The sequence below is a fragment of the Schistocerca gregaria genome, chromosome 7 (genome assembly GCF_023897955.1).
Source record: "Schistocerca gregaria isolate iqSchGreg1 chromosome 7, iqSchGreg1.2, whole genome shotgun sequence".
Taxonomy (NCBI): domain Eukaryota; kingdom Metazoa; phylum Arthropoda; class Insecta; order Orthoptera; family Acrididae; genus Schistocerca; species Schistocerca gregaria.
The window spans coordinates 233158102-233183527 of NC_064926.1; the positions used below are offsets into that span (position 1 = coordinate 233158102).

At 41.8% G+C, this 25426-nt stretch overlaps 1 protein-coding gene across 1 annotated transcript in view; it reads right to left on the bottom strand.

The window, feature by feature from the left end:
* Nucleotides 1-21419: 21419 nt before the first annotated feature.
* The window catches only part of LOC126281909 (uncharacterized), a 140460-nt gene continuing 136453 nt past the window's right edge, over nucleotides 21420-25426 (bottom strand). The window contains exon 4 of the mRNA XM_049981234.1: nucleotides 21420-23402. Coding sequence (XP_049837191.1) covers nucleotides 23155-23402 — 248 coding nt within the window. The 3' untranslated portion in view covers nucleotides 21420-23154. The remainder of the gene's footprint in view (nucleotides 23403-25426) is intronic.

Consider the following 25426-nt stretch of genomic DNA (forward strand, 5'->3'; position numbering starts at 1 on the left):
TGCACAGAAGCCACCTAATTCCCATAAATTCTAGGGAGAGGATTACGAGTTCTTGTGCCACATTGAATCAAATTCCAGATTGGTTCAATTGTGTTCAGATCTGGAGAGTTGGGAGACCAACACATCAATTGGAACTCTCCCCTGTGTTCCTAGAACCAGTCCATGGTCTTGTGACATGAAGCATTATCTTTTTGAAAAATGCCACAGTCTTAAGGAAACATAATCGTCATCAAGGGATGTACATGGTAGCCAACCAGTCAGTGTACGATACTCCTTGGCTGTCATGATGCCTTTCACAAACTCCACTGGACCCATGGATGTTCATGTTCCCCAGAGCATAATGGAGCTACTTATAGCTTCTCACTAGTAGTAGAGCAATGTCTGATCTGGTGAGCTTTTGATATCAAATTTACACTAAAATTAATTATGCAAATTAATTAATTGATAAATAAATTATGCCTATCTTTAATGATGCGTCAGGTTTTCCCCAGCTTGCATATGAGGTCCTTCCCCCACATTGCCTCGCCCATACCTTCTTCCCTCTGGGTCTATATAAGCCAGTCACCTACACCCCCTTCCACACTCTGCTCTTGTCCAGAGGTTATAGTTTCGTGTTCGTCTGTCAGTTTTTAAAAATTAAATGTACCAGCAGCAATATCATCGACAGTTGTGGCGGCAAATGGTTTAGAGTGTCGGAAGACTTAGTATTACCCTGTAAGTACGCATTAGGAGTGATTTAAAATGGAATGATCATATAAAGTTGATCGTCGGTAAAGCAGATGCCAGTCTGAGATCCATTGGAAGAATCCTAAGGAAATGCAATCCGACAACAAAGGAAGTAGGTTACAGTACGCTTGTTCGCCCAATGCTTGAATACTGCTCAGCAGTGTGGGATCCGCACCAGAGATAGAGAAGATCCAACGGAGAGCAGCGCGCTTCGTTACAGGATCATTTAGTAATCGCGAAAGCGTTACGGAGATGATAGATAAACTCCAATGGAAGACTCTGCAGGAGAGACGCTCAGTAGCTCGGTACGGGCTTTTGTTAAAGTTTCGACAACATACCTTCACCGAAGAGTCAAGCAGTATATTGCTCCCTCCTACGTATATCTCGCGAAGAGACCATGAGGATAAAATCAGAGAGATTAGAGCCCACACAGAAGCATACCGACAATCCTTCTTTCCACGTACAATACGAGACTGGAATAGAAGGGAGAACCGATAGAGGTACTCAGGCTACCCTCCGCCACACACCGTCAGGTGGCTTGCTGAGTATGGATGTAGATGCAGATGTAAGTAGGTATTCAAAAGTTATTTTCATAACATGTGTTTAGAAACATTTTCATAGTATGTGCTAATTGTTTTTTTCATAATTTTTCCACGTGTTCATCAGGTGGAGGTGGAGAGACAGCAGCGATAGTCTCCAGCAGTATTTGAGGGGCAGCACATCAGGAAACTAAGTGTATTCTTTTTTCATAATATGTTGCTTTTAAACATGTTATAAAAATTTCATCGTTTTTTTAATATGTTCTTTTCTGAGACATACATTTTTGTAATAGATGAATCTGTGGAAGCAACATCTGATGATCTGCAAGGAGTATGTGCCAAGGTTGAGAGCCAGGATCAATCACTTAGGGTAAGCAGTGTGCCTATACTTTTTTTTAGATTAGTGTATGAGTTTTAAAATCATTATCTTGTTGTTGTGAGTAACGATATTATAGACTATTTTCGCAGATTTGTGCATAAGTTTTAAAATTGGTATCTCCTTGTAGGCAATTTCAGCGAGTTAGATCGATGGGTCCATGCTCAGGACAAGAAATGAAAATGTTTCAGGGAAATGACGGTTGAAGAAGGGATGCACAGGCGCTGCGAACTGGCCCTTTCAGAGGAGGAGGACTTACCTGAGTGGGTGGAGAATATTCCTGGTGACAGGAATGAAATGCTCATGCCGTGGACTCAAAGCGAGAAAGATAATTACTGGCGATGCTTATATTGATGTACTCTTCATATATAAAATCATCTTCCTTTCCTCTGTGAAACATTATTCTTAATTTTCGTTCCTCTCTTCCTCGTCTATAGCAGTGCACAGTTGCTAGAATTCCAGGGGCATTAGTGGCCAAACCAACTTCCACGAAGTGTGGCCTGACAAGTCAAGCACAGCCATGCAAAACACCTGTAGTCATGGTGCGTGAAGCTGCTGCAACCTTGGTCGCCACTCAACCCTCTCTCAGTGCTGCTCCAGCGCCACCTCCGCTCTGGCACCCCTGAATAGGACATCAGGCAGAGCAAAGCTAGTGGGTAATCCTGCACAAACAGCAGCAATGACATCGAAAACCATCATCACAGCCACAGTGCTCTCACTGGCCTGACTCAGTAGCGCCGCCTACTCCTCAGTAATCTCATTCCCACAAGAACTGGGGACAATGAAAGGTATGTGAGCCTCAGCACATACCCCTCAACACCTCACCACACCCACCTTCACTCACAGATGGACACAGTCATCACCTAGTTACAGTATCAGTAATAGCAGCGATCCTGTGGCTAACCTTAACTTCCTCTCCTGCCCTTTTAGTGAAGGGCATCATAATAATAATAGCATACCACAATCAGAATACTTCGTGACTGTGGATGCCTTTGAAGAACAAATCTTATTCACTGGGCTCAAGAATGCAGCAGGAAGATACTGTGACCCTTTTGGATTTCTAAGAGCATGCTTCCCAGTTGTGGAAACGGAGCTCCTCAAAGTTGTTAATGGCCGACGGTATCCTGTCATTAAATGTGTCGTGGAGCATATGACGCTTCTGACTACCATAGCCGGCCACGGCGGCCAAGCGGGTCTAGGCGATTCAGTCCGGAACCGCGAGACCACTACGGTCGCAGGTTCGAATCCTGCCCCAGGCACGGATGTGTGTGATGTCCTTAGGTTAGTAATGTTTAAGTAGTTCTATGTTCTAGGGGACTGATGACCTCAGATGTTAAGTCCCATAGTGCTCAGAGCCATTTTAACCATATTTGTAGGTTACCCTTCGATAGAGAGGTGGAAATCCTTCATATGAACCAATATAATCTTATGGGGAAGTTCCAAGGCGCAGCCCACAATGCATGAAGTTTGAAGCACCAGTTCCAAGCTACATACACGTTTTCTTCCATAATTTAAGCGGGTTTGACACTCTCTTTCTTGTTGAGCACTTGGTGGATTTCAGCATGGAGAAAAATCGGGTCAGTGTTCTGCCTGAGAGCATCGAGAAATACATTTACTTCTCCAAACGAGTGGCGCCAAGAATTACTTTCTGCTTCGCCATCCTCCTACGTTTATGCAGGCAACACACCAGAGACTCACTGAAACTCTACCTGGGAGCGTATGCACATCATTTGAGCTGCATTTCCCAATGAGAAAAAGTTTCAACTTGTGACTAGAAAGGGGGTTTTCCCGTATGAGTATCTGACAGTATTGCAAAACACAATCTTACAGGTGATGCCATATTAGAAACAGAGTATGAGCATGCTGTGAACGTCTGGCAGGAATTGAACATCTCCACTCTAGGAAAGTATGCATTCCTTTTCGTTGACACATATGTGCACTTGCTAGCAGGTGTTTTAAAGAAAATCCAGAGTCTATGTATGACCATCTATTCTCTGGATCCTGTCTTTTGTTACATGGCACCTGGAGTATTCTGCGATGCTATGCCCAAGACAGCAACATACAGTCTCGAATTATTCACTGATCCCAACAAGCTTCTTTTCGTTGAGTGAGGGATGCAAGGGGGACTTTTCCAATGTGTCCATAGGCACACCAAGGCAAATAACCCATGGAAGAGTGACAGATTCATTGTATCCCCTGATATGATGTACATCATGTACCTTGGTGTAAATAACCTTTAATGGCAAACCATGCGACAATCGCTGTCAATTGGCGAGATTTGGTGGCTGCCAGAAGACCAATGCACGGGATTAGACAGAAAAGTCAAGGTGTTTGATGGCTGATTCAAATGTGGGGTATGTGATGGTGGCAGAACATGATGTGCTCGCCGATTTTCCGCTGTATCCAGAGCAACTAGTTATGCGAGTAGGCTCTACTCCAAAACTGATGACAACACTAGGGAATAAGCAGAGATATATTGTTCATATAGGTAAGGAACGAGGTTTACTATAGTTTGGTTACCCAGTTTTAACTACTTTTCCAGGTTCCCCAACCAGCTACTACTAGGCAAGAGCAACTTGCCCTGCCAAAAATCCTTAAATAGTCTCCTATCTATGATAAACCACATGCGTCTTTCTCATGGTTGTAGTGCACGGCAGCATAAAGTGGGTAGTTGGGTTACCTGGAAAAGTGGCTGAACCCACGTCACCCTCACTTTCTACTTATATGAATGGAATGGAGGCCGCATGGGGATCTGCTCACTGCCGCTGACTACTATTGAATGAATCCCGGCCAAAGTCAGGCCACTGGCTGTTGTGACATCAAGGATCACGCCACTTTCTCTTGTACAAAGACCTGCTGGACACAGCTATCAGACCTGACAAAGAAGTGTCATGTCACAGGTCACACCACCTCACAGTGGGACAAGCAATTTCAGAAACATTCTGTCAACTACCATTAGCAATTTGGGGTCCTTTCAAAATGAAACCATCTGATCGGCTGCCTGTGAAATGTTGTGGGTCCATAAAAGTCAGTATCCCCCCCCCCCCACCTTCCTCACTACGGTCTTGTCCAGAGGTTATAGTTTTGTGTCCGTCTATCTGTTTTAAAAAATTAAAAGTACCAGTAGCAATAGCATCAAGAGTGGTGCCGGCAAATGACTTAGAGCTTCAGAAGACCTAGGCTTACTCTGTACGAAGATATTCAAAAGTGACCTTCATAATGTTTGTTCATAGTATGTGCTAATATTTTTTCAGCATTTTTCTACGATATCAGCAGCTGGAGACTGAAAGACAGCAGAGGCAGTCTCCACCAGTAGTTCAGACAGCCGCACATCAGGAAGGTAAGTAAATATATTTTTATTTTGTAGTATGTTGATTTTAAACATGTTATAAAAATTTCGTCATCTATGTAGTGCGTTTTTGTCTCAGCTATATATTGTTTGCTGCAGATGAATCTATGGGAGCAATGTCTGATGATCTGGGAGTGACATGTGACGAAGATGGGAGCCAGGAGGTATTACGTCTATCTCGTAGGTAGCGGTTCTATCCATTTCTTTCTTTCATGGACTTGTGTATAAGTTTTAAAATTATTATCTTATTGTTATAAGTAATGAGTCTATAGATTTCATTTTTTGTAGATTTGTGTATAAGTTATAAAATCAATATCCTATTGTAAGCAATTTCAGCGAATTAGGTTGTTTGGTTTATTACGATTCTGATAAGGACGAAATTCCAGAGTGGGTCAGTGGAGGAAGAGATGCAAAGGCGCCATGGTCTGGTGCTTTTCGAGAAGGAGGACTTACCTGAGTGGGTGGAGGATATTATTGGTGACAAATGAAATGCTCATGCCATGGACCCAGAGCGGGAAAGGTAATTACTCACTGTACTTGTAACGATGGGATTCTCACATATAAAACATGTATTCTTGCTCTTATTCTTATTCTCCTGCCTCTCTCTGGAATGTTGTAATTAATTTTCGCATGTCTCTCTCCTCTACAGTGGTGTCTAGCTCACTATGGCTAGGATTCCAGCAGAGTTGGGGAACAAACCAACACCCCAACACCCATGAAGCGCTCCCGGTGAGTCATGCACAGCTGTGCAAGACACCTATAGTCATGCTGCTGCAGCCATGGCCACTGCTCAACCCTCTCGATGTTGCCCCAGCACCCCTCTGGCAACTGTGGATAGGGCATCAGGTAGAGCAACAGGCTCCCAGCCCTCTGGCTAGTGGGTTAGGCCTACACAAACATCAGCAGCAGCATCAAGAACCATCACTACAGCCAGAGTGCTCTCAACTGGCTTGACCCAGTAGTGTTGCCTCCTGATGAGTAATCTCATCCACCCCAGAATGGGCGTCAATGAAAGGTATGTGTGCCTCAGCACATATTCCTCAAACCTCACTTCAACCACCTTAGCCAGTGGGTTAGATTCAGTCATGATCTAGTTCTAGTAAAAGTACTAACAGTGATCCTGTGAGTAGCAGTAGTTCCCTCTCCTGTCCTTTTAGCGAAGGACAACAGAATAGTGACACCATACTGCAATTAGAATACTCAGTGTTTGTGGATGCGTTTGATGAACGAATCTTGCACACTAGGATGGTATCGTGACCTTGTCAGGTCTCTTAGAGCACACTTACCTGTTGTGGAAAAGGAGCTCCCCGTAGTGGTAGAAATGAGGGGTACTATACTTTCGTCTACCTAGATTTGGCCGTTATCAACTGCATTGCTACAACACCTTGCCATACCAAAAATAATAAACCACATATGTCCTTTGCATGATTATAGTGTACAGCAGCAGAAAGTAGGCGGTAGAATGACCTGGAAAAGTAGCCGAAACTAGGTGGCCAAAAGTATAGTAACCCTCGCTTCTTATCCTTAAGAGATGTTGAGGCATATTTGCCTAGGCACACATAGCTTTCATTGATGCTGATTCTAGCAGGGACGAGGTGATGGATTAGGAAGCATGCTACTGGGGCAGGCCAGTGAGAGCATCCTGACTGTGTTGATAGTTTTTGATACTGCTCCTGGTGTTCTTTCAGACCTAACTCTCTAGCTTGAGGGATGGGCGCCTGTAGCTCCTCCTGGTGTTCTATCCAGGGATGTCAGATTGCAGGTGTCATTGGGGCAGCTCAAACAGTGGGCTTACTGGTAGCTGCAGCCTGGGCAGTTTCCCATGTCAGGATCATAGGTGCCTTGCACAGATGTGCGTACCTCATGGAGGTGCACTTCACAGATGTTGTTTCGGCCAGAAACCCTCTCCACAGTGATCTACAGCATCACTGTAGAAGAGAGAGAGACAATAACGAAAATTAAGTACAATGTTGCAGAGAGAGGCAAAAGAAGAAGTATCAGATTTTATATATGACAGTCATATTGTTACAAGCATAGAAAGTAATTTCTTTTCCTGCTCTGATCCCTTGGCATGAGCATTTCATCCATGTCATCAGGAATATCCTTCACCCACTCAGGTAAGTCTTCCTTTTTGTGTATATATGTGTGTTTGAATTCCTAAGGGACCAAACTGCTGAGGTCATCAGTGTGTAGACTTACACATTACTTAAACTAACTTATGGTAAGAACAACTCACATGCCCATGACTAAGGGTGGACTCGAACATCAAGCAGGAGGGGCTGAGCAATCTTCAACACGGTGTCTCTAACCATGCAGCCACTCTGTGTGACGGTGTTCCTTTGGGGAGAGGAAGGGGACAGATGAGGGATGGTGGGGCAGAGACACCATGTGGCAGCAAGGGAAAACGAATGATGTCATCAGAGGATGGAGGTAATTATTTGATCAATTAATTAATTTGCATAATTAATTTCATATGTAACATCAAAATCACGCCAGAACAAACACTGCGCTACTACTCTGTCCATCATGCAGTACAGGTGTCAAGGTGCTGTTCCCCTGAAGGCAACAGATTCGCATCCTCCCATAGGCATGATGAAGAAGGCTTTGGTATTCATCACGCACTGCCACTGTGCTAATGTCCAGTGTTCATGGTTATGTGTCCATTTAAGTCGTAGTTGCCAGTCTTGTATTAACATTGGCATATGAATGGGTCGTCACCTGTGGATGCCCATCATTAAGAGTCTTCAGTGCACTGAGCACTCAGACGCACTTGTAGATTACAGAGCATTAAAGTCTGATGTTCATTCCCGCATTATTTGGCATCTGCTCTCTTTTACCCGTCTACATAGCCTTCATCCAAAATCAGTAATGAGTGGTGGCCACCCACCCCCACAACATATGGACATGGTTTCACCACATGTTGAAAACACTCACCACAGCACTTTTTGAACACTTGTCAAAAAGGCCAGATACTTAGGTGAGTATGCTCGAACCAAATTTGGCACATATGTATATTTTGCAGGCTCTAGAACGTTCTAATACATCTTGTCCCACTCTGATGGTCTTAAAATGTGGTGTGTGTGTGTGTGTGTGTGTGTGTGTGTGTGTGTGTGTGTGTACATGCTAAGGTCATCAGAACAATGTCTCTAAAAAGTTTCATAAAAGGCAAGAGCAGAAAGGCTTTTAAAATACAATGGCCGAAACATGTGGTGTAGTAAAAATTACTCAGCCAACTTTCAGCACTCTAGAATCTCTCACTAGAAACTGACAATAGAAAGGTGACAACAAACAAAATTTTGACAGTTAAAACATGGGGCGAATTATGCTACTAGCATTTCGGCTGAATTTTATCCTTCAACATCTGGTATACCGAAACGCAGATGTAACAGGCACCAATACAAATTGGTCTTTCGATTGGAATTACCCTCTGAGAACACATGTAAATAATAATTCTTACATTATGCATATTTATTTTTGTTTTTGTGTACTGAAGTATTTAAATGTGTTTTAGTATACATATAAATTTCGAAAACTTCACTTGCCTATAGAATTATTTTTTATATAAACAGCACACCCTGCTGTAACAGGGAAAATAAGAGAACCAGAGGAAAAATACTCCCATCTGAGCAACTGAAAGGCGACTATGCTTCTCTCTGATATATTGTGACACAAATGTGGGGAATCATATGCCTGAATTCTCATTCCACATTCCTCACCAAAAATTTTGAACGTGAACATATTCACGATTTTTGTGCTGAAAGAGAGTTGCAGAGAGACCCTCATAGTGGAGGAGGTAGGTGACAGTGCCAATAGGAGAGAAAGAGAGAGGTGATACTGATTGTGAGAGATAAAAAGTAGCAATGAAAGAGAAATATGGATGCAGATAGAAGCAGTGAGAGATAAAGAGAGAGGAGTCAGTGGAAATGAAAAATACAAATGAGTGGAGACGATACATGGGCTTTTGAGGTCTGGGCTCTCACAGGTCTATGAACTTTAACTGGGTGGTATAGGGGACGGCCCAATTTGGAATGAAATTTTAAATGCGTGTCTACAGAGGAAAAAATAAATTGGGTATGCCAGAGTGTTTGAGCTCCTGGGATAGGGTGGAGACTGAGGCAGTGGGAAAGAAAGACAAAAGGAGACAGTGTAAGAGAGAGATTGGAGGCAAAGGTAGTGGGATATACCGTAAAAAGAACGGAGGAGGCAGTAGGAGAGAGCCACATATAGACAGTGGCTATGATAGGGAAATGTCGAGTCCTTAACTACAAAGAGAGACTGGGTAAAACGATCTAGAATGTTCTATGTTAAAAGAGCACGAATAAATTTGCATGCCAAAGTTTTAGGTCAACAAGGTGGAATGAGGACTGAGGCAACTGATTTGCCACTTTATCGTCAGTCTTCTATAGAGGAGTACATTCACATTTTCTGCTCTCCGACAGGAGAATTTTTCCGCTGTTCTTTGTTAACATTAGAAAAAAATTATATCTCTTCTGCAAAGTGCATTGCTTGCTAATAATTCATCCTGCTTATTCTCGAGTTTCTCGAGTGAGTAATCACATGTTTTTTATAATGATGTGAGTTCGAAAAAATCTCACAATTTCGATGGGAGCGCTGTAAGAGTTGACGAGATGGATTAGCCTTGTAAAACTGATGGTATACTCACCATGAGAAGACCGACTTGGTGTATCTTTCATAGCGTTAGCTATATTGGACTGCTTGTTATCGTAACTGGAATTTCACTTGTTCGACGATTTATGCGCTTGGAGACGTTAATAAAAAACGCGATACCCAAACAACAATTTCATCAAGATTGTTATAATAGTACACTGCTTTGCAAAACTTAAGGACGAGATATACAAAACAACATAAAATGTTAATAACTCACTGGAAATTAATGAAAGTGCAGAGCCATGTTACCAGACGTCTCCCAGTTGTGCATGACGTGAGGTCAGCATGACTATAACGGCAATGGTTTGACTCCGCAACAGGAGGTGGTTGAAGGAACGAGAAAAGACCGTGTGTGTCAATCAGCGAGCAGTGGTGGTGTTCGTCATTACACATGGCCCGGAGCCAATATCTGGATGAATTATCGGGAAACGAGAAGAAGGGAGAAGTATGAAGAATGTAGCTCTGGAGATTTGGTTCCGCTCATAGCATTGATTCGCCTGCATGAGGGGCGTTCCGAACCACAGGAACTATTTCCCGAAGGAGAGTAGGTGGTCGATCATGGCCAACTTCAGTAGTAGATTTCCGTTACACTGTGCAACAAGCAAGAAAGCACCCACGTCCAACAGCGGTTGCAACTGCAACCACATTTTACAAGACTTCAAGACACGCAATCTGACGATGCACATTTGCACAGCGATTGCGTCGAGGTGATCTCTTTGCCCTTCGGCCATTGGGTTGTATTCCGTTGAGACCAGCACATCAGTTGCACCGTTTGTTATTTTTCCAAGAGAAGTGAGGCCAGGTGCTCTTCACGGATGAGAAAATGTTCAGTTTCAGTAGTGATTCCGGACGTATCCTCATATTACAAGTGGTTCAAACACGTAATGCACCCTGGAATATTCTTGAACATGATCATTACGGCGGTATAGGTGATACAATGTGACTAGGTATAATGTTGATTGGGTGACGCTGCACGACCGCGTCGAACAACGAAACTGGAGGAGCTGTTGCAATGAGAAGATATTCAGAGAATGGACTGACTTGGCCGTTCCTCCCACTTAAATCCCATCGAGCATGGGTGGTATGTTTTGGAGAGACGTATTGTAGCATATCTGCATGCACCAAAAATCATCCATCAGTTTCAACCACGTCGACAGAGAAATAGAACGTCCTTCCACAAGAACTATTTACAAAGCTTTTGACCAGTATGGGAGCACGTTGCAGACCAGGCATTGTTCATGGTGATCATACACTCTATTAAGGACGATTGATCCTTTCTGCAATGTCAAGGGAACCATCATAAATCGCAGTGACTTCAGCGTAATCACTGTTTTTTATTGTATGATAAAATTTTGCTGTGCAGAAGATAACATAGGAAAACACAATGACTCCAACAGAAATGACGCTTTTATTGAAAGAGACTGATTACACTGAAGTCACAGCAATTTATGATTGCACCCTCGACATCGCAAAAAGGAGACATGGTCCTTAATATGGTGTACGATCACCATGGACGACAATGCCTGATCTGCAACGTGCTCCCATAGTAACCAAAAGTTTGGGAAGTAGCTCAAGAAGACTCCCCTGGAGTCTGATGATGACCATAACACTGGTCGAAACCGATCACCAGTAAATAAGAAAACATCTTTATGCAGTTAGGATTGTTTTATTATAAAAAAATTTAACATTTGCTATAACCGTTGACTTTCTCGTAGAAATACGGTAAAATGTCCCAAACCATTTCTTCCGTATTATACTATAGCAGTTCGTTCTATGTATGGACCAAGTTTCATGGAACTATGTTACTGGCTTGTGTCACATCATGTGAAAATTTCGATTTGGCTCACCAGTGTAGTTTTATTTGTGGAAATCCTTTATGAGGCTAATCTGGAAAGTAAGGTTACAAGAATTTCTTGAAGTACAAAAAATGAATTAATTTTGATAGAGGAAAACTTATTCAATCGCCTATTTTTCGTATACGCAAAGTTATTAATGATTTTGTTATAACCTGATGGACGTTGAACGAGACTCCAGGAAGTTCATTGCTTGAGCATACATTGATGGTGCCTGGTAGGGCGCTAAAAGTGTGAGGTATTTTTATGGTTTTTAGCTCATAGAAATGGCATATTGAGAGTTGGAAGCAATTAGTGGCGAGCCCATCCCTCAGTAAATCTTCCCACACAGGCAGACAGAGCAGCCCATCGTCAAGACAGGTCTCCAGCAGAACAATGCCACAATACCTGCATTGGCACCACCTGAAAACTAGGCTGGAGAGCTGGGGGCAATGGACTGAAGGAATGTAGATACACAGTGGAGCCATAAACTGGGCATTGTGTGGAGAACCACACATAATAAAAGTTCACAAGTTTTTCTGTTCACCAATACTGCACACATAGCTGGTTTACTGGATAACAGGTTTCAACATACTAAAGGTGCCATCATCGGATCTGAATGCAGACAATGATTTCATATCAACTGGTCTGACTCATGTATCGTTATATCCAAATGGTCTATAAATGTTAAGATCAAATGATGGCAGCTTTAGTGTGTTGAAACCGGTTTTCCAATAAACAGTATTTAAGCGATCTTGGCTTTTGAATTATTTCTACAACAGAGAGATTGCCCCACTAAGCACTATGTGTTAACTGCAATATTTAGATACTTTTTGACTGAAAGTATTAGGCATGCTGTATTAACTTTATTAACTGTATTAAAACATTTACTTCGAGATATTGTTTTTATTTAATGCACCCTGAGCCTTACTCTAAGTAAGCTTAAATGACCTATTTCACTTATTAATCAAAGTGCTATGACTATGGGACAGCAATATTTTAAGTTTTATTCTTCTAATGATACTTTAGGACTTATTTAAATATAATTTCAGTCTTTTCAGAGCTGTATATTCACTGCTCTGTAATAACCGGTAAGCATGATGATTACTGTAAATTAAATTAGCTTTTTACGAAAATACCTTGCGTTTTTATATTTTCTTTCTTTCTTCAAAGGCAAAAAATGTGTCAGGCTTGTCAAGTTTCCCGGAGTGTCGAGTTATCGAGAGTCCAGTTTTCGTGGTTCTATTGTTAGTCATATGACTCTAAAATGTTTAAAAAAAGGTCTATAACTCACTATTTTTCTTCTACATTTAGAAAATTTCTCAGGGCAAGACCCTCAGTATGCCCCTCCACCTTCCCAATATTTTTTATAAGTTCGGGCCCCTGTAGGAGCTCTGTAATTTACCTCTTTTACTGAATAATAATTGCCATATTGATTGTAAATATGTCTGCATTAATTCTAGAAACATATAAGTAATGACATATTAATTTTGTTCTATGAGTTTTACGTTGCAGATCAATGTGTCAGGATCTGTACACATATTGTTTGAGAAAGAACGATCGATAGCTTATCGCATCATTTCGTTTAAATATTAAATTCTCAAAAAGTCCAACCTGCATAACTTTGGAAGTCCGAACTAATGCCTGTTATCACTTTTTACGTGAAAGTCAATTTAATATCTTCACGGCCAAAATGTTTTTAAACAATGATGATGTGCCATAGCCACTAGTGTGTGATGCACCAAAAGAAACATATTAAGCAGTGACTTACAGAATACAATCAAGGTGTTGTGAAAGTGACTGGATCGCACCGTTGCATTTGTGACTTGTATTTCCCAAGGCAAACCTTTATTCTCGCTTTATTATCTGCCAGAAAGAGAGCATACATTACACTCAGTCACCGCACAAAGTACATTATAACAGTCCCACTTTGTTCAGTCATTTTTCAAGACCAATAGCTGTACAAAATAACCACTGCTCTCTATTCCCTCAAGATTATATTTAGTATTTGGTTTACCCAACTTGCCATTTCCATACCTGAAAGTGGAATCAGCACCCTCCACAACGAATAAAATGGCGAATTCAGCAGAGTATTATCGATTGCGGAACTTCGATGTAATATTTTATATTTTCCAGAGTGAACAAAGTTATAGGGCGACAGTGTGTTGTGAAGTAATAGACTTGTTCATTATTATTTACGCTTGTTTCATTTTTTACAAATCGTTACTCTGTGTCGGCTAACTGATTCAAAATTATGTCGCTTGAAACAGTGGTCGTCAATACGAATATTCCAGTGCGGCATCCCGGGTCGCATACGTAACCTACACAAATTTCTATGATATGAGCTCACAACAGAGTTGCTATAACAAGTGCGCGGTAAGTTGGCCGCCGGTCATCAAGTACTCATCGTTTAAAGCTCGCGAAGTGTTCTTGTGTTCTCTCTGTGAGTGTATGATTACTTGATTAATAATAGCAATTGTATTTATATTTAAACTGATTATGTAATACGAGACACGATCACAAATCACAGATAATAAAATATTCCGTGTTGTTACGCTGCAGTCCAATGGATTTCACCTCAAAACCCGACGATTCGTCCTCATCTGGGGAGAATGTGCGATTCACACCCTAGATCGCTACTGACTACAGCAAAACCCCGCTACCGCGAGCTTCCGCACAATGACGCGACGTCACATATTTTGAATACGCGAGAGCAATTGGCCGTTGTCGACAGTCGTCATCCGCTGTTCCTATCATTCCATGCTGGAAGACTGGTACACGTCCTATTCAGCACCACGATCCAAATTTCATTCACTTTCACACCCTCCGCATTCCTGTTTTGTAATCTCTCTGGCCGCTTGTATAGCTTGTGGCTGCCAGTATTTGAGTCCTTTCAACGGCTGATCTGCCAACCTCCCAACTTCTGCAATTTCCCCTGTGTTCCTCAAGTCGTTGTTTGACTGTTCTTTTTGTAGTACCCACGTACGTACACCTCCTCGCAACTGCACGGAGTCCTATAAATTCCAGCTTTTTCCAGCGATTGGCGAGCATCCTTGACCGATTTTATGTGATTTTGTATGTTCAAAATGGCTGTGAGCACTATGGGACTTATCTTCTGAGGTCATCAATCACCTACTACTTAGAACTACTTAAACCTAACTAACCTAAGAACATCACACACATCCATATCCGAGACAGGATTTGAACCTGCGACCGTAGCGGTCGCTCGGTTCTCGACTGTAGTGCCTAGAACCGCTTTGCCACCTCGACCGACGCTTTTGTATGTTCCTTGTATGTGTGTAGATTGCAACGATATTTCGTTTTTTCAGGATTTTTCCTATGCGGTTAGTCACGTCGTTTATGAATGGCAGAAAAACTTTCCACTTCACCAGAGCTTGAGGATCGCTTTAATTTCTACACCTTGGGCTTACCGCTCTTTTCACCTCAGTGAACGAAAACAACTCTTGAGCAATGCACTTTTGAGATGTTTCAATTCTGAGTCAAGCAGGTCTGGTTCGCAGATTTCCTTTCTCCATCTGCCAACGGTTTTATGATGCGTCGATTTTGTTGTGGGTGGTGGTTCGAATCTCGGTGAAGGTAACCGTCTGTGTGCGTGGGTTTTCGGTAAAAGCAAGTGGCATAAGTTTTCATCTTCTATCTTGAAAACTAGTACATCAAGAAAATTTTATCCTCTGTCTGCCTCCTCCTTGGTAAACTGGATCTTCGAATCGACCCTGTTCAGATGATTGTGAAAACGATCCAGTTCCTCCCTGCCATGCCGCCACAGAACGAACGTATCACCCACGTAACGGAACCAGACATTCCATTTCTTGTTTGCAGTTTTCGATGCCTGCTCCTCGAACTGTTACATAAAGAATTTCGCTGTAACCGGGCTGCCGGCCGCGGTGGTCTCGCGGTTCTAGGCGCGCAGTCTGGAACCGTGTGACTGCTACGGTCGCAGGTTCGAATCCTGCCTCGGGCATGGATGTGTGTGATGTCCATAGGTTAGTTAGGTTTAAGTAGTTCTAAGTTCTAGGGGACTGATGACCACAGCAGTAGAGTCCCATAGTGCTCAAAGCCTTTTTTTTTTTTTTTTACCGGGCTTAAGGGGCTGCCCATAGCGTAATCATCCACCTGTTCACAGAACTCTTCGTTCCATTTCGAATACGTGGCTGTGAGGCAATTTGTAAACAGTTCTGCAACACATTGGGAGGAAAAATCCAGTTCAGATGTTGCAACACTTCATTGAGTGGAACCATAGTGAATAGCGACACCATATCAAAATATGTCCTCCGGCTGCACCGCTTTGCCGTTTAATTTACTGATAAAATGTGCCGAACTCTTGATATACGAATCCGATCTGTCCCCATTCGGTCGTAATAATGTTGTCAAGAACGGCAATCGAATAGGTGGGCGAACCAATAGCACTCATTGTAGGCCTTAGAGGAACATGTTCTTTGTGCGCCTTTGGCGATCCATAAAATCTTGGTGCTAGGGCAACTGATTTGAACAGGCTTTTCTGAATGCTCTGTTCGATAGAGGACTTCTTTAGCAGCAGCGTAACAGTTCTGAGAACTGTGTCAGTGGGGTCTATACTTATTTTCCTACATGTTTGCGGATATAGTAAGTCGTTAATCTTACTATAACGGACGGTCACGTTCAAAACAAACATTGCATTTCTCTTGTCAGCACGTCCGTTTTTTGGAGGCTTCACGCGAGACAATACTCTTACAGCTTCTATGCTGATCTCTTCCAGGCGTAACCTTGTTCCTACTAAGAATGCCTGCTTCTGCTTCTACACTGGCTATTATTCTTCGTGGGCACAACTCGCGAAACAGTTACAGAGTTTCCACCCTTGGCAAGCACAGATCTCTCATCGTCAGAACTACCATCCACAGCAAAAGCGAGGCATCATAACAACGATCAAGAAAAATTCGCGCACCGCGGGGTTAGAGGCACCGTGTAACAAATCGGGCGGCCACTCCCGCCAAAGGTTCGAGTCCTCCCTCGGGCATGCATGTGTGTGTTGTCCATAGCTTAAGTTAGTTTAAGTAGTGTGTAAGCCTAGGGACCGATGACCTCAGCAGTTTGGTCCCATAGGAATTCACACACAATTGAACAAAAATTTGCGAAGCAGAGCTGCTTGCCGCAGAATTAAAACATCTAACCCAAGCATTGCTCAAGAACGATTATTCGTTCCCTCCGATGAAAAGAGCTGTAAGACCACCGCGTACAAATTAAAGCGATCCTCAAGCGCCGGTGAAATCTAAAGTTTTCCTGCCATTCATTAACGACCTGACTCATCGCATAAAATAATCCTAAAAAGCGGACATCGCGGTGACCTACTCACCTACGCGGAAGATAGAAGGTCACCTAAATCGGGCAAGGATGCTCATCAACCGCTGGGAAAAAATGGTTCAAATGACTCTCAGCACTATAGGACTTAAAGTCTGAGGTCATCAGTCCCCTAGAACTTAGAACTGCTTAAACCTAACTAACCTAAGGACATCACACACATCCATGCCCGAAGCAGGATTCGAACCTGCGACCACAGCGGACGCGGTTCCAGACTGAAGCGCCTAGAACCGCTGGGCCACAGCGGCCGGCCGCTAGAAAAAGCTGGAATTTATAGGATTCCGTGCAGTTGTGGGAAGGTGTACGTGCGTAATACAAAAAAAGAGTTGAAGAGCAAAAGGGCAATGCCGAACATGTCCTACAGCCACGAGACCACGACATTCATTTTTAACGGACTAAAGTACTGGCAGCTACAAGCAGATACCATGAAAGGGTATACAGAGAAGCCATAGAGATTGGAAAATATCCCAGGAATTTCAACAGGGAGGATGAGGGTGTGAAATTGAATTACATTTGGATTCCGGTGCTAAAGAAGACGTGCACCAGTGTTCCGCCATGGGATGATAACAACAGCGGACAACGGTAGTCGACAACGGCCAGTTGCACACCCGTATTCAAAACATGTGACGTCACACCACTGCGCAGAAGCTAGCGGAAGCGGAATTTGGCTGTAGTCAGTAGCGAGCCAGGATGTTAATCGGACATTCAACAAAGCCACGATCCCCCTTGGATCTGTCCTCCGCAGACGAGAACGAAACGGTATAATAGCCTGGGATATTTTATTAATTCCGTCATTTGCGGCCGTGAAATTTTACATTTTACACGATCACAGATGTTTACCAATTGTTTTGAATGTCATTTTTCTTCTACTCATGGTATTGTATTACAACACCCTCAATTTAATTTCATATTTCTTACTACAAAGCTGAACAGCATCTGAAGACGACTGTCTGTGTAACGCGCGTTATGAATTCACATAATTACCACCTCAAAATATTAACCATGCCAGTCCGTGACTTGCCAGTACTGGAAGACAAGCAGGAAAACTTACCCCTCTCACGTCCTGTAACCCATAGTGGCCCGCTATGTATCCATTTGACCCGATATTAAGTCGCCAACTTTATTAAATCACGACCGAATTAAAGAGATCTTAAAATGCTACTGTCTCTGTAAGCGTTTTTATTGCTGAGCAGGAAAGCTACACTTCTTAAGAAGCTCTTAACCTTACTTGACGTATCTGGATTCGGCTGTTACTTGCTAGATGCATATTGTTATGAAATACGGCTTAGAACCGTGGGCCTCACAAATACTTCTTTCGGATCGTATCCGGTCCGCGGGCCGCCGTTTGACGACCACTGGCTTAAGAAGTAATTTTTAGCTGCCTTATTAAGAAATTTTGTTTTATTAAACTTTTTAATACATTTTGGAAATGTATTTGTATGTTCATCCTTGTAACTGGAGGCCTGGGGGATTACGGCCGCTCGCTTATGTAAGGAAATGAAACACCTACAGTCGTCCATATGATGTCACTTACTGTGCGGCTTCCAGTTTGTCTCTCCAACAGACATCACACTTACAGGTAACCTGCGTAAACCAGTTACGTTGGCCATCGATGCATCGTCTATACGGATGGTGTTAACCACTTCATCATCAGCTGAGGACTGAAGATGGTGCATTGAACCACCGATACTGGTAGCCATACAATGAGTGACATAACTAAATATCAATAATTTTCCTTTAATTTACATTATGGTTACAAATTTTTTTGTTAACAGATTACAGACTTCAACTATTGTATCCCCGTTTATTTTTGCTGTTTCAATGAATTATTGAAAACTAGTGCATGCCGACATTAGCGACATCTTGTGAACCTACAACACAAACATCTTGTGGCTACTGTACGGCATCTCGTTTTGAACAGTAGTGCTGCTGACAACACGACTCGTGCGTGTGATGTTATTTACATATATTTGACGATGCTGGTGCTAATTCTGCATTTAACATTTGACGATTCCACTACGGCTGCAATACATTAGGACTCTGTTTTCATAAAACAGATATGCTTCTTCATACTTAAGGTGCACAAATGCATATTTTTGTCAGCAGTACTTTTCATAATGCTCTATGTTTTGCTTTTAAGCTGTAGACAATCTGCGAGAGTATTTATGTTTTCCCTATTTTTTGCTGCAGATCTGATGATGGTCATTACAGACCGAAACCGGTAATCTGTTAACAAAAAGTTTGTGACCATAGACGTAAATTAAAGGAAACTTGTTGTATATACGGGTCACTGTTTTATTCGCGACAATTTAGCAGCTTGTGTAAATATCAGTAAATCTATTTCAAGAAATAATGTGGAAAACCACTTGTGATCAAAGGATTGTCTTCTCTGCCGCAACAACGCTCACTGTCTCACAGCAACTAGATTTCAGCCAGGTCATCCAGATGAGTACTAAAAGGAACTCGTTAAATTACGGTTACACGATAAACCAGTGTAATCTAAAAGCCGTTAATTCAACTAAATACCTAGGTATTAAAATTACGAACAACTTAAATTGGAAGGAACAGATAGAAAATGTTGTGGGGAAGGCTAGCCAAAGACTGCGTTTTATTGGCGGGACACTTAGAAAATGTAACACACCTACTAAGGAGACTGCCTACACTACGCTTGTCCGTCCTCTTTTAGAATACTGCTCCGCGGTGTGGGATCCTTACCAGACACGACTGACGGAGTACATCAAAAAAGTTCAAAGAAAGGCAGCATGTTTTGTACCATCGCGAAATATGGGAGAGAGTGTCACAGAAATGATACAGGATCTGGGCTGGACATCGTTAAAAGAAAGGTGTTTTTCGTTGCGACGGAATCTTCTCACGAGATTCCAATCACCAACTTTCTCCTCCGAATGCGAAAATATTTCGTTGACACCGACCTACATGGGGAGGAACGATCACCACGATAAAATAAGGGAAATCAGAGCTCGTTCGAAAAGATATAGGTGTTCATTCTTTCCGCGCACTATGCGAGATTGGAATAATAGAGAATTGTGGAGGTGGTTCGATGAACCATCTGCCAGGCACTTAAATGTTATTTGCAGAGTATCCATGTAGATGTTGATGTAGATAAAATGGACAAAGCTGAAATAGTTTAACGCCCCGTGGTCGACGTGGTCAACAGGGACGGCGCACACGCTCGAATCGAGAAAATAAATTGGCTGTGCGCTTTTGAAAAGAAACCGCCTTGCAATCGTATAGGGAAACCTAGGAAATCCTTAATCTTAATGGCTGGATGGAGATTTGAACACCGGCCTGCCGAACGTGTGCCCGGCACCTCACCACTCGCAAGAAACAACTACCGTGAAAGTTAGCAAAGTGAATGCTCAAATCCTTCATACACTTTAATTTGAATCAGCAGAATAGATAAATATTTAAACCTTCCTACTTTCATGAAAATTTAATGTGCTTTCCCTTTGTATTAAAGTGAAGTATAAGGCTTGTGCTTACTCACTCTGCTCTCGCCTGATGCAAGCATCTAATGCATGTATTGCCTGCCGAGTTGGACCTTTGATGCTTCAACAAGTTTCTACAACTCATATATCTTCTACTTCGGCATTTGGTCCCACAAGCATCGATGATATTTCGGTTCTCTGTCACCAACATTGCATTCTCTTCCGACCTATTCCAGCGGTCACATAACCGTGTCCACAACAAAAACTTCTCCTTCGGCATTTGATCCCACAAGCACTGATGATATTTATATTTCCCTATCGCCAACATTACATTCTCATCTGTCTCATTCCAGCGATCACGCAACCGTGTCGACAACAAAAGCAGTTCGCAGACGAACAGAAGGCAAAAGCTCTGTTTGCTGTTAGCGCCGAAGCAGAGAAAAAGCGAACTTCGTCTGATGGTTCACTAAAATGCTGACAACCAGTCGAACACGAGCGAACTCCGGCGAATGCGAACTGAACTCGAATGAATACTCTTCGCTCGCGCTCGTCTACCATTTACACCAGAAAGAATTCTCGCTTGTATGACTTTGCTTGTGTTCGCTCTGGTATAAGCCAGGCTTTTGCACAGACTACGAATACCGATTTGAGTTCATACACTTGCACACACGTAACCCACAAACCATTAATATTATATTAACCCATTAATATTATTTTATATTATACACGTACTCTGTATTGACAGACACTCTCCAAATATGCAGGGGCTTGTGCGGTCCTCAGCCCCCTTCGCCTGTCTGCCCCCTCTCCCAACTCCGGCACTGATCCCCTGGCCCCAACCCTATATCAAACGTATACAACTCAACCTAGGATCAGTCTCCATGACTTGTGGGTGATAGATGATTAGTAATCGACTTCAATTTTGCTCCCAACGTGTTTGGTGTTTGTGCTTGTCATGCTACGACATCTTCGAAATAAGTGTTACACGCCATTATTCAGTAGCGTTGTCAACTATATACAGTACCGAGTCTCTATGCAGTATAACTATTTTAAACAACTTCTCATGCACAGTCTGTAAAGGAAAGAGGATTTAATCAATAGTATCTGAAATTTTCAATTTTATTGCTGTTTATTGGTAACAAACATAATCCGATATTTTATTACATGGTTTTGTCCAAATATTATACAATCATAACGAAGTAACTTTTTAAATGATTACTGTTCCACAATCAATATCTGGCGTTTTTAGATTAGGAACAAATGGAAAAGTACTAAGCAAATTTTCTTTCTTTTCTTAAAAAAAAAACAAAATCAAAAAACAATATGGAAAACTAGTAGCTGTGCACCTTCTAATTGCGTTCTTCAATGTTACTTAGAATATACCGTTTGACAGACGGCCCCATGGCAATAACAGTCACAAATATCTTGGTCCTGTCTAATTCAACAAATTACCTGAAAATGTCTACACAGTGCCAGTAAATAAGTTTAGCGTTAGTCTTTTGAGCTGGATGAAAGGTAAAGGAGTTTACTCTGTTCAACAGTTCCCTGAGTGTGTGACAAATGGCCCACATTTCTTATGAGAATGAACAACAAACTTTATACATGCCATGCTATGTAACTACTTTATTCCTGTTTTATGTAGGTACTTATTGTCATTTATCTGTATAATTATTTCTTATGTTTGTCATTCAGTCAACTGCGTGTTTCATTTACCTTGTAATTGCTCTAATAGGAAACTTTCATTTTTATTGTTATTTACTTATATATACTGGGTATCCATCATGCATTAGTTTCTTGTACATAATAACATCTGTCGAAGTTTGTATTATTGTAATTGTTATTATTATTGTGTTAACTTTGACGACACCGACTGCATCTAAAGATTGTTCATAGCTGAAGTAAAACATTTGTATTTGTACCTGTATTTGTAATAGTAATACATATCTATTTTCTTTAGTCCCCATGACAGCAAGGGGCAACAAACAGGGTAAGAGCAAATACTTTGCGTTCCTGAGTAGGGATTCATTACCTCAGGTTCTCATGTTCAGTTTTGCCTTTCGTGAAGGTTCAAAGAGTTCCGAGTGTCACAGCTGTGATGCGCAACACAAATGCGGTTCTACTGTATTGAAAATAGCTTCAATGATATTCCTTCAAACTTAGTAACATGTGTACCTGTACACCTTCCATGCTTTATTACTTGACAAAAAATTCACACCTGTCACTTGCTGACAACAAATATATTAATTAATACCTTTGCAGTGTTGTGATGAATCTATAGGAAACTAAGAAAAGAGTTGAGTTATGTAACTAAGAGAATTTTTCTTTTTGTTTTGCTTTTTCTTCTGTTACAATTGATTCCTTGTCAGAATGAGGACTGTTTGCAGAAAAAATATAATTTGAAGGTATCTTTGTAAGATCTTATTTTCTAATTCTCTAAATGAAACGAAAGTGAAGCAATTTATGAAATGTGTATTAGTCACGTTTCTTTTTGCAGAGCGTGTTGATGCATCTGTTCATATAACAATATAATAAGTAAATACTAGTGAAAAGTTATTAGTCAAAATGGCGTGGTAAATTAAAATTTCACTACGAGTAAACAAATAAATTATTATTAATTAGTATGTTTATGACAAGTATGTACATTATGGACCCTGACTAACAGTCGTGAAATAACTGTATTGGGTGTGGACAGTTATTCTGGTACGTTGTAGCTTTATTGACAAAGTTTCAAAATTATATTGCGTGTATCGTCCCTCTGTCTCCCATAAATTGATGGTTGATGCGCATTGGCTTGAATTACTGCAAGCGACGGAGTTCCAGCGGAAAGGCGACACTGCTGTCGAGGTGGCTGCTGCGCCATCTGTTATGCACTGCAGAAAAGGGATGCAGCAGGTAGCGCCGCCAAGACGGCAGCGAACGCAACTACTAGCAGCGCCACGAAGTGCTGCCCGGAGAGCGCTGTGGACGAGTTGCAAGGCATTCCTGTGGAGCTGTAGGAGGTGCAGGCGCACGCTTCGGTGCGGTACGCGCCCTTGGTCGTCCATTCGCAGCCCGAGGTCACTGCGTTGCCGTCCAGCGTCATCTTGCCGCACAAGTATGTTACATTCTCAACTGCAACACAGAAGGGAGGCACAATAAGGCAAAGCTAACGAGTCGGCTCAAGAAGTGTCACACTGCAAGCAAGACGCTGAGAAATATACCACGTTTCCTTGTTCTAATCTCCATTTCCGCTTTTTTTTCACATGCGTACATGAACATATTGCGATGATGAATAGAAGAAAAGTATTTTGGGCATAAAGAAACCATCACTACTGATCAACTCTAAATCACTACTCATCTGTGTAGGCAATAAGAACACAGTGGCCTGGAAGTGCCACACTTAAGTCTTCAACAGCATTCCTTAAGCCATTTTACGATGTGTGATAGACAGTACATGGTGTACAACAATTGAATACTGGCAGTGTGAATGTCAAAAAGTAATAAAACAGGAAAACCCATAACAGATTCGCATTACGAATCACTTTATTCGAAGGAATGCAGATTGATAGTTTCACCCTTTACTGACCTCTGGTAGAAAAAGTGTCGAAAAACTGTAATAAGCTTCGAATTTTTATAAAATGTGTAAAAATGAGAGTTTAGGTAAACAAGCGCCATGCTTCACTACCAAGTAAACACTGAATGTGCACAGCATCATATCTCTTATTTCTGGGCATTACGGTGACAAAGAATACAGTATTGACATCACTGAAAAGAAAATACCTGTAATTCACTTCAAGAGAATCGACGAGTTTAAGCATTTAATTTGTTGGTTAATGGTGGACGAGGATTTCCTAGGATGGTAAGATCGTGCAGTTTGAACCCCAAAAGTACAAGATATTCGGTTGTATTTCATTATGCTACACTCCACGCAGTTAAATTCTAAAGATTTAAACTTACATCACGTTGTGCTGGTTCTTTCTGATCAACACCTATTGCTTTGTCTATTACACAAATCGTCGTTCGACCATCCAGACTTGGGTTTTCCGTGATTTCCCTAAATCGCTTACGACAAATGCTGGGCTGGTTTCTTTGAAATGTCACTATCTGTTTCCTTCCGCATTCTTCCCTAATCCGAGCTTGTGCTCTGTCTCTAATGGCCTCGATGTCGTCGGGATGGTGAACCCTAATCTTCCTTCCTCCATTTTTTTTGTTACATATGGCTTTCCTTGACTTCTCAGCTTAATATCCTACATTTTGTTTCTTTTTTTGCCTTTCCTTTCCGTCACAAAGCACTGGACAGAATATATTCATATGGAAAACAAGTGAACTGAACTATTGCTTGTTGCCATAGGAAAATGAGCGAGAAACGTGTTATATCATGTTTATAACCAGCGTCAGACATGCTTAGATTAGATTAGTTTTTCGTTACATAGATCCATGTTGAGGAGATCCTCGTGGATATGGAACATGTCACCTTTTTTTTATTTTTTATTCAGCATTCCTCATCTCACGAAGAACGGAATTTACATGCTTTTGCATCTACGAGCGCTGTTCAACAAAGAATGAGACAGATTTTTTTCATAAATGTTTATTATTCCATTTCAATTTTTACATGATATTTTTCAAAGTACTCTGCTCCTGCCTGAATGCACTTTTTATAGCCATTCTGTCAGGACCTTGAGAATCGCCTCACTTTCCTTGAGCGCTGCTTTTGATTTTTCGAATTGAATAGGCCGAAGCTTAGCCTTTAGCGCAGAAACAAAAAAAAATCATAGGGTGCAATATCGGGGTTGTGAAACGGTTGCGTTACACAGGTAATGTTGAATAGAGCCAGCAACTGTGTGACTTGATTTACGACCTGAGGCCGCGCATTGTCGTAATGAAGTCGCCACCCAGTCTGAGAAAGTTCTATTCCTTTCCTTCCAGTGTGCTTCCTCAGTGTAGCCAGTACTGACTGGTAGTACGATGCTGTAACAGTAGTGTGAGCGGGAACTGTATGCTAGTAAATCATTCCAGCAAGTCAAAAAATGTGACCACCATCCCTTTCCCTCCAGATGGAACAACTACCGCCATTTTTGGTGTTGGAGAACCTGGCGATTCCAACAATGTGCTGGCTCGTTTACCTTTACAATCATAATGACGTTGGCATGACTCAT